The sequence below is a fragment of the Protopterus annectens genome, chromosome 11.part0, assembly GCF_019279795.1.
Source record: "Protopterus annectens isolate FY-2018-M chromosome 11.part0, PAN1.0, whole genome shotgun sequence".
In the NCBI taxonomy this organism is placed as follows: domain Eukaryota; kingdom Metazoa; phylum Chordata; order Ceratodontiformes; family Protopteridae; genus Protopterus; species Protopterus annectens.
The window spans coordinates 1,373,961,594-1,373,978,219 of NC_056745.1; the positions used below are offsets into that span (position 1 = coordinate 1,373,961,594).

Genomic DNA, 16,626 nt, shown 5'->3' on the forward strand with positions numbered 1-16,626 from the left:
CAGCTAGGATGTTGGCAATGTCTGTGGGTTCGGTGTATTTTTTGCCATTTTGGACTAATTCTGAGCATATCTGGGAATTCCCACCCAGGTTCCTAACATAACTAAAGAAAGCCTTGTGATTATCCTTAGTGTCCCGTGCAATTTTTCTCTCAAAGCTGGCCTTAGACGATTTTATGAGTGCCTGTAGTTTTTTGCTAATACTGATCAGAGATGCCTTCCCTTTTTGGGATTTTGCTCTATCATGTAGTAGCTTCCTCCTTCTATTGTATAGTTTGTTTATGGCTGGGGTCCACCAGGCAGGATGTCTGCCTTTGGAGGATTGGGTCTTGGTTTTATTTGCGATTGCATGATCCATGCATTCCTGAAGGTGTTCATCGAATGCATTTGTAAAGGATTCTGTGGTCTTGGGAGGGTGACCTAATGGTTAAGGTGTTTGCCTTACAAACACATGGTGCAGGGTTCGAGTCTCACAAGGAATAATTGGCTAAGCTTAAAAAAAATGGCCCGCAAGGGCAGTTAGCTTAGTACTAATCTATGAACCTATGAACCATATTTTCCACAGGCCCGGGGGCTTTGAAGGATTCCACCTTGGTTTTGAGGAGTGTGAAATTTGCTTTAGAGAAGGTTTTCACTGTGGTTTTCTGGGCAGGGGGTGGGGTCGGGATGTGAATATCCAGTGAGATTAGTTTATGGTCTGATCTTACCAGTGAGGGATACACTTCTGCTCTGGAGCATAGAGTCCCCATGTTGGTGATGATCAGGTCCAGTATGTTTTCCCCTCTTGTGGGAGTGGTAACAAGTTGTTCCATAGCATTTGAGTTTATGAATTCTAAGAACCTTTGGGCTAGGGTGTTGGAGCTAGAGTAATGCTCCCAGTCTATGTTTGGGTAGTTGAAGTCACCCAATATAATGGAGTTCCTGGGTTTGGGAGGGTGGTCTGTAGCAGGCTATAAACTGGAAGGCAGTTTTACCCACTGTTAGTTGCACATGGATAGTCTCTGATGCTTCGTGCTATGCCACCAACCTGGAGGTGTGGGTATCTTTGACGAATATTGATACTCCCCCTCCTTTTGTGGTTCAGTCCAAGTTTTGGGGACGAAAAGCATGGTATGAGGTATAACCTGGTAGTGCTGGGGTGCTCTCGGGAGCCTTGAACCAGGTTTCTGTTACTGCACAGATATTGATGTTCTCCATGCTAAGGAGAGTTTTGAGTGCATGCATCTTGAGATTTAGACTTCTGGAGTTGAGTAGCACTACTCTTAGTTTCTTATCCCTTGTGATACCTATGGAGGTGGGTTTGTCTTTTGAGCCTTGCCTAAAAAAGGCACTATGGGGGTAGGAAGAGCCTTTGCCAATATACGAAAGCCCAGGGGTGATAGGTGCAAGCCGTCCCTAGCGAAGCATCGTGGCTTGTTGAGCATGTCATCCCAGGCTGACAGGCATTGGATCCCCTTTGAATGACACCAATACTTAAGCCAATTGTTGAAATTGATCATCTTGTCTTCATATTGTGGCATCATTCTTGGTGAGGTTAAGATGCTACTCAAGGTCAGGGTCATACCGGCCTGGGTTACATGCTCAGAGAGCTCCTCTATGTCTCTTTTCATGTAGTCCAGGGAGGTACGTCTTAGGTCATTCACACCAGCATGGACAATGACTGAGTCATATTTGTACTTGCCTTGGAGTGACCCGAGTGCTTGTGTTATGTGGCGGATCCTAGCGCCCGACAGGCAGATCACCGTGACCTTCTCCTTGTTCAGCCTGGTGAGCGGGACGTCAGTGTGCCTGACGATAGAGTCACCTATTACAAGTGTATCAGGTGTGTTGTTTAGCCTTAAGGGCTGTGACTTTTCGGCACACTGGCTTTGTGAGCTATGTGTTGCACGTGTTTTGTTTGGGGTAGCGGTTGCTTGGGTGTCTGCTTTGGAGGTCTCTGCTGCTTAGGCATATTTTTATTTAGAGCCTCCGAGTATGTTTTTGTGTGTTTATGTGTTTGGTTTGCTGTCGTGGTCGGTCTATGTGAGACTGGAATTGTAGTGAGTGTGGTTTCCTTTTCCTCCTGACTGGTTACGCCAGTACTGAGTTGAGAGAGCTTAGCCTCCAGTTTGGCTATATGGTTGCATCTCTCACATGTGTTGGAATTTGTTGGGAGGAGGAGAGGGCTATCTGTGTACATGAGGCAGTTGTAACATTGCCTCAAGATTCCCAGATTCACCAGCTGGACCGGAGTGGAGATTGGCAACTGACTTTTGGACATGCTAGAATAGTATTGGGAATTCCTTTATAATTGAAAAAAAAGGGCCAATGGGGAACAAGGTACTCAAGGGGAGTTTGTGAGGGTGTAGTGCTTTTAATTTTTTAGTGCTAACTTATATAATTGCTTTATTGAGCAAGTGCTTTAGTGAACAAGTGTGTGTATATGTCATGTTCATACATGCATGTATACATATATATAAAGCATATACATATATACATATGTACGTACATGATATACCTGCATACATGTGTATGTGTATATATAGGATACTCATGCACACACTGGTGTAAGTATGCATTGGAGCAGCTGCTGTATAACCTATCACTAGGGATTACATGTAAGATTGATACAATGATTATAAATTGTTTTGTTCTGAGTTTTCTCTGTAGGCATTTTGCATTGATTTGGTGGAAACATACATAGAAGGAGGCGAAGGTTTAAATAATATCAATCTTATTTTCTCCCTTAGATGGTTCCATCCAGAACATTAACTTGGGTGAAACATATTCATTCTTCATGATCCAAGGGCTCCAGCCAGACACTGATTACACAGTCACTATTAACCCCATCTTTGTGGACACAGAGGGCCCTGTGTTGTCAGCTGTGGCTAAAACATGTAAGTGATTCCATGAGTATTTCTAAATTGTTACACATACCTCCTTGGACTATGAACTATAGTAGATCTGTTTGAGTCCTGAAAAGCTTCTTTTTTAAGTTTTGTCAGATTTAGCAAATGTCAAATTCACAGGGGCGGCCCATGCTATTGGACTGCCGGACTGCAGCCCCCCTCCCCCCAGCTGTAAAACATAAAGAAATTAAAAGAAAAAAAAAAATTCACGGACTTTTGTGCATGCGCACTAGTCCGGACTGCTATTGAGACAGTCTGGAGCATGCGCAGACTGTTTCAGCAGCAGTCCAGACTGGGAAACATGTCAGAGCAAGATCCCAGAAGTCTATGCAGTACAACTGCAATAGACTGTCTGGGAAACCTCATCGGAGTTGGACTGCAAGGTCAGCAGTCTGGAGTTTGCTGCAGTCTCATCGGGAAGATCTCGCGATTTGGAGCTGGGCAGGCAGTGTGTGTGTGTGTGTAAATGCCCCAGTTGCTATATACTGGTGGCTAGACTCATGGTGGTGTGGTAGGGAATACCTCAGGCTTGAACCCTGTACCTTGTATGCTGGTGTTAAACACCTGAATTCCCTACCCACCACCATTTGTAAAAAATTGCAGATTTTTGCCTCATATTTGATCTGATCTGTTCCTCATAATATCTGTGGTTTCTAAATGTTGCAATGCTTGATATTTGATGGTGCAGTGGTAGCATTGTTGCCTCACAGCTGCAGATTCTCAGGTTTGATTCTTGGCTGGGGTGCCTTCTTTGTGGGGTCTGCATCTTCTCCCTGTGTTTGTGTGGGTTTGCTTTTCTGTCCTCCCATGTTACAAAGACATGTCTGCATTATTTCTTTCTGGGCCTCTGCTGAAATTTTTTTTTTGTTGTTAAATAAAATTGACAGGCATTTGAATTTCAGACATCAGGTTTCTGAATGTTTAATTCCTTACATATTTGATGGTGCAGTGGTAGCATTGTTGCCTCACAGCTATAGGTTTTCTGGTTTGATTCTTGGCTGGGGTGCCTTCTGTGTGGAGTCTGCATCTTATCCCTGTGTTTGTGTGGATTTGCTCTGGTGTCCTGACATTTTACAAAGACATGCGTCTGCAGTATTTCTCCCTGGGCCTCTGCTGAAAATTGTTTTTGTTCCGTCAGAAGTAAAATTGACAGGCATTTGAATTTCAGACTTCATATTCTTCAGAAAATACATAGTAACACAACCTAAGTTTATAAGATGAATATTTGAAATGTGTCCTTATTTTTGGGACTGTATTACCCCATTATTGACTTTGTCCAGGTTTTTTGTGCTAAGGTTGACAGCTATGGCAAGAACTGAATTCACTGAATATGTTTGAGGGCTGTATTCCCTCATTACTGGGTTTGTCCAGGTGATTTGTGCTAAGAGGTTGACAGCTATGGTGAGAACTGAATTCATTAAATGATAGCCATTTAAGTTTCAGTTTTCCACTCTTTCACAAAGCAGCTGATTTGGCGTAGTGATATGTTGCTCTGACTGTTTTGCACAGGGACCTTGGCAGTAAAATGTATGGTGGTAACACAGCATTTTTCTTTCACAAAGCAGGTGATTTGGCATAGTGGTATGTTGCTCTGACTGTTTTGCACAGGGACATTGGTAGTAAAATGTATGGTGGTAACACAGCATTTTTCTTTCACAAAGCAGCTGATTTGGCATAGTGGTATGTTGCTCTGACTCTTTTGCACAGGGACCTTGGCAGTAAAATGTATGGTGGTAACACAGCATTTTATTCTAGCAACTTTCCAAGATTATACAAGCAATGTTTAATGTGTCCTGGTATTTGGGCTTATGACCCCCCCCCAATAAATTTGGCTTTTTCCAGATTTCTTGTGCTGCGAAGTTGAGATGCAGTTGAGTATTGAGTAGATTTTACAAGGAGCTGAGAGCTGCAGGGGAAGAGAAGTTTAGTGCTGCTTATGCTAAGTCAGCTTGCATTGTTAATAGCACAACAGGTTGTGTACTTGCTTTTGATGCAGAAGGTTGTTGGTTCTACTCCCACAAGGGGTGAATACTGCCATACTGAAAAAGTTAAGATACTAACTATGAGCTTGTTATCAGTTTGCCATCCATTTCCTATTGCAATATTTCCAGCTTATCATTTTTAATGTAATATAGGCAATTTATTCCTCAGGGGCATCAGACACTTTATTTTTCGATGAAACCATGAAATATAAAGGTGTTTGCTAGCAGCGACCTCTTCATTAGTTACAGATTTATTTAATGTGGAATTATTTAGATGACTTTTTTACTTCTTCAGAGATTGTGCATATTTACTGATAATGGTGGACTGTAGAATTGTGTATATTTACTGATAATGGTGGACTGTAGAATTGTGCATATTTACTGATAATGGTGGACTGTAGAAGTTTGAGTAGACTTTTATGATGGAAATGTTCTGAACTGGGCAGTTTTGTCATTCTGGTGCATGCATTTTGTTTCATTGTTTACTGGGAAAATGTTCTGAATTGGGCAGTTTTGTCATTACTGGTGCATGCGTTTTGTTTCATAGTTTACTGGAAAAATGTTCAAAACAATAGGAAGGTGTATCAAAGAGCACATGTATGTTTCATATGCAAGGGGCCTATGATTTGAAAACAGCCCAGAATTAATCTTTATCTGCCACTGGTAAAATGTATTTTCTTTGAATGTGGGTTTCAATGCTGTTTCAATGAATGTGAGTTTCAAGGGCAGATGAGTTTTAATGCTAAGTTTGTTTAGCAGATGCCTTAGTGTTTGTGCTGTAAAATGCAAAATAAAACTTTCAAATTAAGTCCAAATCATCATAGAAGTAAATTGGTATGCACATTAGTGTTTATGGTAAATGGAGTGAAATAGCCAAGTAATGGATCATTGGAATGGCTGCAGGGGGAGGCTCCATTTGACCATAATTTTGTGAGGGGGAAGATCGGCAAACTTAAAGACAGCCCCAGCTGAACTATACCTCCCAACTGTCCAGATTTTCAAAGAATGAATAGATTTTTGCTTCTTATTTTTGGTTTGTTCCTCATAAAATTTGTGGTTTTCTGGCAAATCATTTAGGAATTAAGTCACTAAATAATGACATACTAGTTTCAGACTTCATAACCTTCAGAAAAATGCATGCTAAAGTAAGACCTGTTTTTCTATCAACTGTCTCAGTTTATACAAGAGCAATTTTTAGTATGGTTTATATGTTCCCCCAATATATTTGGCCTTGTCCAGATTTATTGCATTAACAGGTTGAGAGGTACATGCAAATAAATTGCTTTATAGAATTAGGCATAGCCAAACCTCTCAACTGTCCCTGATTTTGGCTCAAAATGTTGCTCTTCCCCTAATAATCCCTCTGCAAAATAGCAATTTTGGAAGAAAACATGGAGGGTTTACAATTAAGAAATAACTGTAATAATCAGAGTTATAGATTACTTTTATTTCAGAAATGCATGTAGATTCTTTTATTTTGTCAGCTGCTCAAGTTAGCAGTACTAATATTAAAGTGTCCCTTCTTTGACAGGTTCCCAGCTGTATTGTGTGGCTATTTTATATTTTTACATCACATTTTTGGTCCATTTTTTATAAAATTTTGTTTTTTTGGCAGATTAGTGACAAATCATTAAAGCCTGAAGTTAGAAAATAATGACAGACATTTGAGTTTCAGATTTCATACCATTCAGAAAATTCATACTAATGCAAGACCTATCCTATTATCTTTCTAAGTTTATAAGAGCAATATTTAAACATTGTCCTTATTTTTGGGCCTTTGTCCCACTTCTTTGTATGGCTTTGTCCAGATTTCTTGTTCTGAGGTTGAAAGGTATGACAAATGTGTCAGGGTCATCACAGTCAACCAGAGACATTTCAAATTGTGACGTACTTGTTGCACCCCACTCCCCCATGTAGTGACTCTGGATGTGTCGAAGCAAGGCAAGGAGTAGTTATGCAGTGTAAATGTGCAGAGTATCCCCCCCATCCAAGGTAGACACAAGTACTAGAGTGGCTTTTCATCTGTCCTTGATTTTTGCAGAATGGTCTGGTTTCTGTCATATTTTTTGTACTGTTGATTTATGCTTATTACTCAAAGTGCCTGTTGCTCTGTGTTTAAGTAGCAATACTTTAATGACCATCAGGTAAGCTTGGCTGAGATCGTAAGATGTAAGTAAGCTTTAATAAGCATACTGTTAAAGAATTGCCAACATTGAAAGACTTTCTGTTGTTGCCATGTAGAGAATACTTAACTAGATAATGTATAAGCCTTGGGTATTGAAATACATATGACAGTATTTGTAATAAAGGACAGGATTACATTATTTTAAGAAGCTCATTATACTTGGAGACTTCCAGTCATCTCTGCAGGCTTTACCCGTAAACTAAACAGAATGCCAATCGTGTGGTCCATAACCTGTAAGCAATGTATCTTGAGCGTATTTATTGTCTGCTTTTCATTTTTTACTTTGATCATGTTTTCCCCATGAAACAAGTAGATAGTTGTCAGGCAGCAGGTCTTTTTTTGGATAAGAAACATTTTTACAAGTGGGGGCATCAGAGATTTCTACTTTCAGCATGTTACTTGGTACTTTAATAAAGCTGAATATAAATTATAATTAGAACTGCAGTGTGCAAGAAGTGGTTTGAGTTGAGTGCTGCTTGTTTTTCTTATACTTGATTTTGACTGGCATTCCATTAATGTATTTAAAAAGTAATTTATTTTTTCATGCCTCACAACCTTTTTGTTTCCATCTAGATATTAAGTAAGCTGTCATGCAGCCAATGCATTGAAATATTTTTATTCTTCTACACTTCATTTTGTCTTGATTGGACTCTCATAATGATGGTTTGGCACCCAGGGCAGTGTATTTACTTAGTTTTTGTGGTTTTGAGCATAGCTCCTCCCCTTTCTAGTTGGCCACACCCCTTCCCATTGGCCCCACCCATTCAGCTATCTCCTGCAACCCCCCTTTGATTTGAAGTCACCAGCCACCACTGCAAATTCAGCAAGCAGTTTTTGTGTTTTAAGCAACTGTGTGAAGCATTTAAAAAGTTACAATATAAATACCCTACATCAGAACTGATTCATTAATCCCTACACTGTGTACACTGTATGCAGTCTGTATTCAAGAACATCCTTACCACGTTTTTGTGCTTTCTCATCACTCAGAAAGATTATACTAAGTATATATGCAGTCTGTACTTTGTGGTAACCTTTATAAATCTCCCTCAGTATTCAAGTTTTATTTATTTATTTGACATTTGTTTACCAGGATGGTCCATCTGGGTCAAGAGAACCTGTTTTCAGTGGGGGATCGGGTAGAAAAGCTCCAACAGTACAAGATCAATAATATACAAGAAAGGAGTTGTTACAGATACACAGCAATGCATTTTCAAGACAAGCAGTAGGAAAACTAAAATTAGGAGGAAGAAGGTTTGAGTTATGCCTGTGTTGTCTGTTCACTCAGAACTGTGTACACTTAATTTAGGCATTAATGAATCCCAGGGATTTTGAAATGCTCGTTTTCAGACTCAGAATTACCTATATTTTGTTCTCACTGAAACATCATTAGGCTTTTCTCTAATGTGTGTAAGTGATACAATTAAAATCCACATATTACTTCATGTAAAAATGCAATAATTTTTCTATCAAGTGCATAAAGTTAACCATGTATTTTCTAGAATGTGTTTGAGCTTATTTCAGCCACACTGCTGTGCAAAATAACAGCATTTAAGCTGTTCTCACTGGTGAGTGATGTATTTTTGCTGCAAATAGAGAATAATAAAAGGAAAATGACAAGATAGGTTGAAATTAAAGGGGAAATGATTGGAGTAGAGAAATAAGAGAGCATGGAAGTGATCATTTTCTTGAATTCAGTGGGCTAGATTCAGAGGCATGATGTGCATTGCATTGAGGGAGTGCATGTGGGTAAAAGAACTGAAAAGCTATTCACAACTTAAAAGAATGTTTTATCGGTCAACTATGCAACAATGGCCATGCAAGTGCATGGTAACAATATATATATATATATATATATATATATATATGTATGTATATATATATATATATATATATATATATATATGTATATATTATATAGGTATATATATGGTTCCCCTTCACAAGATCGAATGGATGGAAGCTCGAAATTCATAATCTCGAGACCAGAATCTCGAATTTCCATTCACTCGAAATTGTGAATGGGAGCCTTAGGTTTAAAAAATAAAAAGTTAACTTACCTTATTGCAGGGGGCCAGGTCCCCCTGTACCCTAGCAGTTTAAATGTGAATGTTCCATGACCGCACTATAGCGGAGGAATGGAAAATCTTCCATTTTGCGCTTATGTGTATAGTGCAGAATGGGAGATTTCCCTTTCCTTCACTATAGTGCGATCTTGGAGTAGGTATATTTAGGTAGGGGGGGTGCGGGGGGGTGCAGGGGGACAAAGCCCCCCTGCGAAAACATTTGAAAGATGTTAATTTTTTATTTTTTTGTCCCTTTCATATGTTTGAATTTCTCTAAATTCGAGATTCTGGTTTCAAGTTTATGACTTTCGAGTTTAGAGAAATTTGATCATATGAAGGGGAACTATATATATATATATATATATATATATATATATATATTATATTCGCGAATGGTTAGGTTGTCGAATACAACATAATCGACACCTGATGAGCGAACCGCGAGTATATCGACTGGAAACAGCAACATTTGAAATCCTGAGTCGGCCCTTCTGTGGCGTAGCTCCATAAGGTAAGTGTGCGATAGTTATGGACCTTAGGGTTAGGGTGCAGGTTAAGGTAAGTGCATAGATAGTAATGTATGTAAGGGTTAGAAGTAGGGTTTGGTTAAGTGTATGTGTGTGGATTATTTGTTTTGTTTGGGTATAGCTTATTAAGGTAAGTGTGCGATAGTTACGGACCTTAGGGTTAGGGTGCAGTTTAAGGTAAGTGCATAGATAGTAATGTATGTAAGGGTTAGAAGTAGGGTTTGGTTAAGTGTATTTGTGTGGATTATTTGTTTTGTTTGGGTATAGCTTATTAAGGTAAGTGTGCGATAGTTACGGAGCTTAGGGTTAGGGTGCGGGTTAAGGTAAGTGCATAGAAAGTAATGTATGTAAGGGTTAGTTTAGGTTTAGAAGTAGGGTTTAGGTTAGTGTATGTATGTGGTTTATTTATTTTGTTTGGGTGGGTAGTATGTAGCGAGCGGTGTAGTGGGAAGTGTGTTTTGTTTTCGTTAGTGGGTGGAACGGTGTTGGTCAAGTAAAAGTATTCGCTGTTTTTCTGCATTGTGAGCTTTCGCTGACTTGTGCATTCAATGAATAGGTATCGATTATGTTGTATTCGACATCCTAAGCATTTGGGAATATAATATAGACCCTATATATATATATATATATATATATATATATACACATATATAGAGAGAGAGAGACAGGGAGCCCATTGGTTCATGTTTAGAAAGTGCCATATTGTGTAGTAAACCTGGCTATGAACATAGCATTTCTGTTAATAATATGAAAACATCTGATGTTTTTATATGCTTTCAAGTTATGGCCAAACTATCCATTTGTACTATAATGATGAATCCATAAAAAAGGATGAAACATGTTATGTCTAATGATAGATGGGTTTGGCTTTAATGGCCTGAACACCTTAATAAAGATTTGTAAAACATAAAAAAAAAAAAAAAAAGCCAGAGACATTCAGAAACCTTGTAGCAGAAACACTTGTTGGTCCTTAAGGGGTCATTTGCATACTTCTCATGGTCTTCTTTAAAAGGAAGTTTAGGGTATTACACAACAAAAGTAAAACAAGTAAATGTTAGCAGAGAACCAGTTTATTTAGTAACATAAAATATAGATAAGCGCTTTCATAGATAAAACCACTTCATCAGACCTTATACCATTGAGTATAACCATCTTCATAATATACTCCATCAATTAAGCCATACACCAATAAAATCAATGAATACAAAACACATGCTTAAGATTCATTAAAAAGGAAAGGTCTTCTATTCTTAAGTCTGTGTCTTAAAGAGACCCTGTCATTCAGGCCTCCTTCCTTGTCTGCTTGGAGTTTTAAAATCCAAGTCAACTCTCTGTCCTCTGTTTTATTAACAATATCCCCCATCCCACCATCATCTTTCATTAAATCAACAACTTGAAATCTAAACATATGCTGTCTTGTAGTATCTAAAACATGTTGAGCTAAAGAATTATTAGTGTTATTCTGTCTAATGTCCCTGATATGTTCTCTTATTCTTTCCATCAGAGTACGATTAGTATTTCCTACATAAAATTTCTGACATATCTGACATCGTGATAAATATACTAAGTGTCTGGAATTGCATGTGGCTTTTGCATTAAAAGTGTACTTCCTCCCTGTCCTGGGATGTGTAAAGGTGTCATTAGTATTAATATGTGTACAAAAATTACAGTTCATACACGGAATTGTGCCCTTCTTACTTAGAGTGTTGTCACCTTTCTTTCCATAGCATAACATTCTTTTAAGTGTGCTCCTATTCCTAAAGATAAAAGTAGGTTCCGTACCTATGATACTATTCACTTTACTGTCAGACCTCAAAATGTGCCAATGCTTTTTATAATATCACATGCATCAGCTATATTGTCAGAATAGGATAAACTAATCCCAGGGACTTTCTTAGCAAAATTCTCAATTTCTAGTGCATTCTGTCCTGCCCTTGTAGAGAAATAAGTGGCTGCTGAGGTACTTCTCAAACGTAAACCTTGCACTAATTCTCTCTGTTTCTTCAGTTTTATAATCTCTCTGCAACAATTCTTCTTTCATCATTTCTACTTGTTCAAAGAAGATGGTGTCATTGTTGTTTAATCTCAATAATCTCATAAAGTGTCCTTTAATAATATTATTGTAAACATGTGGAGGGTGTGAACTATTATGATGTAAAATATGATACCTATGGCACTCTTTCCTATATCTGGCAGTAGTTAACCCCATCCTCAGCAAAAAAATCTATGTGGTAGGTAGATACTTTCATAGAAAACTTGCAAACTGATGGCAGTATTTGCATTAAGCAAGCGGACAAAGGAGAGGTGTTAGCTGTAATGGATATGAGTTTTTATGAATTTTCTGTGCTTGAAATGTCACCATCAGATATGCAAATATGCAGCTATGGAACGATGGCCCTGCTAGTGCATGGTAACAATATATATATATATATATATATATATATATATATATATATATATATATTTGTTGTTTGTCTTTCGGCTTTTTCCCGGTTAGGGGTTGCCACAGCAGAACTCCGGTCCGCTAATGATTGGCAGTAGATTTTTACAAAATGCCGAGGTGCTAGCTTGACACCCAACCTTCAACGAAGGCACGCCCATTTACACATGCATGTCTTTCGAATGCTACCCAACCGCGGGGAGGACATGCAGACTCCACACCAGTGGTGGCTGGTGACTTCAAATCAAAGGGGGGCTGCAGGAGACAGCTAAATGGGTGGGGTCAATGGGAAGGGGTGTGGCCAACTATAAAGGGGAGGAGCTATGCTCAAAACCACAAAAAGTAACTTTAATTAAATATGCTGCCCTGGGTGCCAAACTGTCGTTATGACAGTCCAACCAAGACAAAATGAAGTGCAGAAGAAAAAAAAATATTTCAATGCATTGGCTACATGACAACTTACTTAATATCTAGATGGAAACAAAAAGGTTGTGAGGCACGAAAAAATAAATTACTTTTTAAATACATTACTGGAATGCCAGTCAAAATAAAGTATAAGAAAAACAAGCAGCACTCAACTCAAACCACTTCTCCTTGCACTGCAGTTCTAATTATAATGTATATTCAGCTTTATTAAAGTACCAAGTAACATGCTGAAAGTAGCAATCTCTGTGATACCCCCACTTGTAAAAATGTTTCTTATCCAAAAAAGACCTGCTGCCTGACAACAATCTGCTTGCTTCATGGAGAAAACATGATCAAAATAAAAAATGAAAAGAAAAGAAGAAACAAGCTCAAGATACATTGCTTAAAGGATTACTGTACAGGTTATGGACCACACATGATAGATTGGCATTCTGTTTAGTTTACGGGTAAAGCCTGCAGAGATAACTGGAAGTCTCCAACAAGTGTAATAAGCTTCTTAAAATAATGTAATCCTGTCCTTTATTACAAATACTGTCATATGCATTTCAATACCCAAGGCTTATACATTATCTAGTTATGTAAGTATTCTCTGCATGGAAACAACAGAAAGGCTTTCAATGTTGGCAATTCTTTAACAGTATGCTTATTAAAGTTTACTTGCATCTTACAATCTCAGACAAGCTTACCTGATGGTCATTAAAGCATTGCTACTTAAACACAGAGCAACAGGCACTTTCTGAGTAATAATAAGAATAAATCAACAGTACAAAAATACGACAGAAACCAGACCATTCTGCAAAATCAAGGACAGATGAAAAGCCACCGTAGTACTTGTGTCTACCTTGGATGGGGGGATACTCTGCACATTTACACTGCATAACTGTTCCTTGCCTTGCTTGGACACATCCAGAGTCACTACAGGGGGGAGTGGGGTGCAACAAGTATGTCACAATTTGAAATGTCTCTGGCTGACTGTGATGGCCCTGACACATTTGGCATATCTCTCAACCTCATAGCAAGAAATCTGGACAAAGCCATTCATAGAAGTGGGACAAAGGCCCAAAAATAAGGACAAATTTTAAATACTGCTCTTATAAACTTAGAAAGATAATAGAATAGTAGGTCTTGCATTAGTATGAATTTTCTGAAGGGTATGAAATCTGAAACTCAAATGTCTGTCATTATTTTCTAACTTCAGTCTTTAATGATTTGCCACTAATTTGCCAAAAAAAAACACAATTTTATGAAAAATGGGCCAAAATGTGATGCAAAAATATAAAATAGCCGCACAATACAGCTGGGAACCTGTCAAAGAAGGGACACTTTTTTAATATTAATACTGCTAACTTGAGCAGCTGACAAAATAAAATAATCTACATGCATTTCTGAAATAAAAGTAATCTATAACTCTGATTATTACAGTTATTTCTTAATTGTAAACTCTCCACATTTTCTTCCAAAATTGCTATTTTGCGGAGGGATTATTAGGGGAACAGCAACATTTTGAGCCAAAATCGGGGACAGTTGAGAGGTTTGGCTATGCCTAATTCTATAAAGCTATTTATTTGCATGTACCTCTCAACCTGTTAATGCAATAAATCTGGACAAGGCCAAATATATTGGGGGAACATATAAACAGTACTAAAAATTGCTCTTGTATAAACTGAGACAGTTGATAGAATAACAGGTCTTACTTTAGCATGCATTTTTCTGAAGGTTATGAAGTCTGAAACACAGTGTCTGTCATTATTTAGTGACTTTATTCCTAAACTATTTGCCAGAAAACCACACATTTCATGAGGAACAAACCAAAAATAAGAAGCCAAAATCTATTCATTCTGTGAAAATCTGGACAGTTGGGAAGTATAGTTCTGCCGGGGCTGTCTTTGAGTTTGCCGCCCTTCCCACTCACAAAATCACGGTCGAATGGAGCCTCCCCCCTGCAGCCATTCCAATGAACCATTACTTGGCTATTTCACCCCATTTACCATAAACACTAATGTGCATACTGCTTTACTTCTATGATGATTTGGACTTCATTTGAAAGTTTTATTTTGCATTTTACAGCACAAACACTAAGACATCTGCTAAACAAAGCAATGCAGTTTCACAATGAAAACAGACTTAGCATTAAAACTTCTCTGCCCTTGAAACTCACATTCATTGAAACAGCATTGAAACCCACATTCAATGAAAATACATTTTGCCAGTGGTAGATAAAGATTAACTTTGGGCTGTTTTCAAATCATAGGCCCCTTGCACATGAAACATACATGTGCTCTTTGATACACCTTCCTGATTGTACTAAATTATATTCCTTGTACAGTACAGTACAATTGTTAGAGGGTATTTTAAATTTATTGTATTGAACATTTTTCCAGTAAACAATGAAACAAAACACATGCACCAATAATGACAAAACTGCCCAATTCAGAAAAATTTTCCAGTAAACAATGAAACAAAACGCATGCACTAATAATGACAAAACTGCCCAGTTCAGAACATTTCCATCATAAATGTCTACTCAAACTTCTACAGTCCACCATTATCAGTAAATATGCACAATCTCTGAAGAAGTAAAAGTCATCTAAATAATTCCACATTAAAGAAATCTGTAACTAATGAAGAGGTTGCTGCTAGCAAACAACTTTATATTTCATTGTTTCATCTACAAAAAGAGTGCCTGTTGCCCTTGAGGAATAAATTGCCTATGTTGCATTAAAAAATGATAAGCTAGTAATATTGCAATAAGAAATGGATGGCAAACCTATAACAGGTTCATAGTTACTAGGTATCTTCGCCAAAAAGGACCGCAGCATCCACCCCCTTTACAACACAGTACAGTATCAACAATGCATTTAGTTGCTATGGGAGTAGAACCCACAGCCTTCTGCATCAAAACTAAGTACACTATCTGTTGTGCTATTAACAATGCAAGCAGACTCAGCATAAGCAGCACAAAACTTTTGTTCCCCTGCAGCTCTCAGCTTCTTGTAAAATCTACTTGACACTCAGCTGTATCTCTGAACTTTGCAGCACAAGAAATCTGGAAAAAGCCACTATTTATTGGGGGGGGGGGGGACAAAAGCCCAAAAACCAGGGACACATTTTAAACATTGCTTGTATAATGTTAAAACGTTGCTAGAACAAAATGATGTACTACCACCATACATTTCATTGCCAAGTATTGAACCCAGGACCCTATGCAAAACAATCAGAGCAAAATACCACTATGCCAAATCATGTTTTATACAAGAAAGGAAGACTGAAACTTAAATGGCTACCATTTAGTGAATTCAGTTCTCACCATAGCTGTCAACCTCTTAGCACAAAACACCTGAACAAAGCCAATAAGGGGAGAATACAGCCCCCAAACATATTCAGTGAATTCAGTTCTCACCATAGCTCTCAACCTGTTAGCAAAAAACACGTAGACATGACAAAGCCAGTAATGGGGGAATACAGCCTCCAAATATATTCAGTGAATTCAGTTCTCACCATAGCTCTCAACCTTAGCACAAAAAAACTGGACAAAGCCAATAATGGGGGAATACAGTCTCAAAAATAAGGGCACATTTCAAATATCCATCTTATATACTTTGAAACTGCTAGAATAAAAGGTTTTGTGTTACAATGTACTTTATGAAGAATATGAAGTCTGAAATTCAAATGCCTGTCATTTTTATTTAACATTTAAGTCTGGCTTAGAGCAAAATCCAATTTTTAGCAGAGGCCCAGGGAGAAACACTCCAGACACATGTCTTTGTAAGATGGGAGGACACCAGAGCAAACCCATGGAGGACATGCAGACTCCACACAGAAGGCATCCCAGCCAAGAATCAAACCAGAGAACCTGTAGCTGTTAGACAACAATGCTACCAGTGCACCACTGCACCACTGACTGTGTCAAAAAACAAAAATATAGAAACCATAGATTTTATGAGGAACAGAACAAATATGAGGCAAAAATCTGCAAATATTTTACAAATAGTGGTGGGTAGGGAATTCAGGCTCTTGCCACTTGGGCCTAAGATACAGGGTTCAAACTTTATTCTCTACTCACCACCATGTAGCAACCAGGGTATTACACACGCACACACACACACACACACACACAC

The 16,626-nt window shown here is 38.2% G+C and overlaps 1 protein-coding gene across 1 annotated transcript in view; it reads left to right on the top strand.

Moving 5' to 3' along the window:
• LOC122815075 overlaps window positions 1–16,626 on the top strand; it is a 3,014,144-nt gene that overhangs the window by 235,713 nt on the left and 2,761,805 nt on the right. Inside the window, exon 11 of the mRNA XM_044087319.1 lies at window positions 2,727–2,873. Coding sequence (XP_043943254.1) covers window positions 2,727–2,873 — 147 coding nt within the window. The remainder of the gene's footprint in view (window positions 1–2,726; window positions 2,874–16,626) is intronic.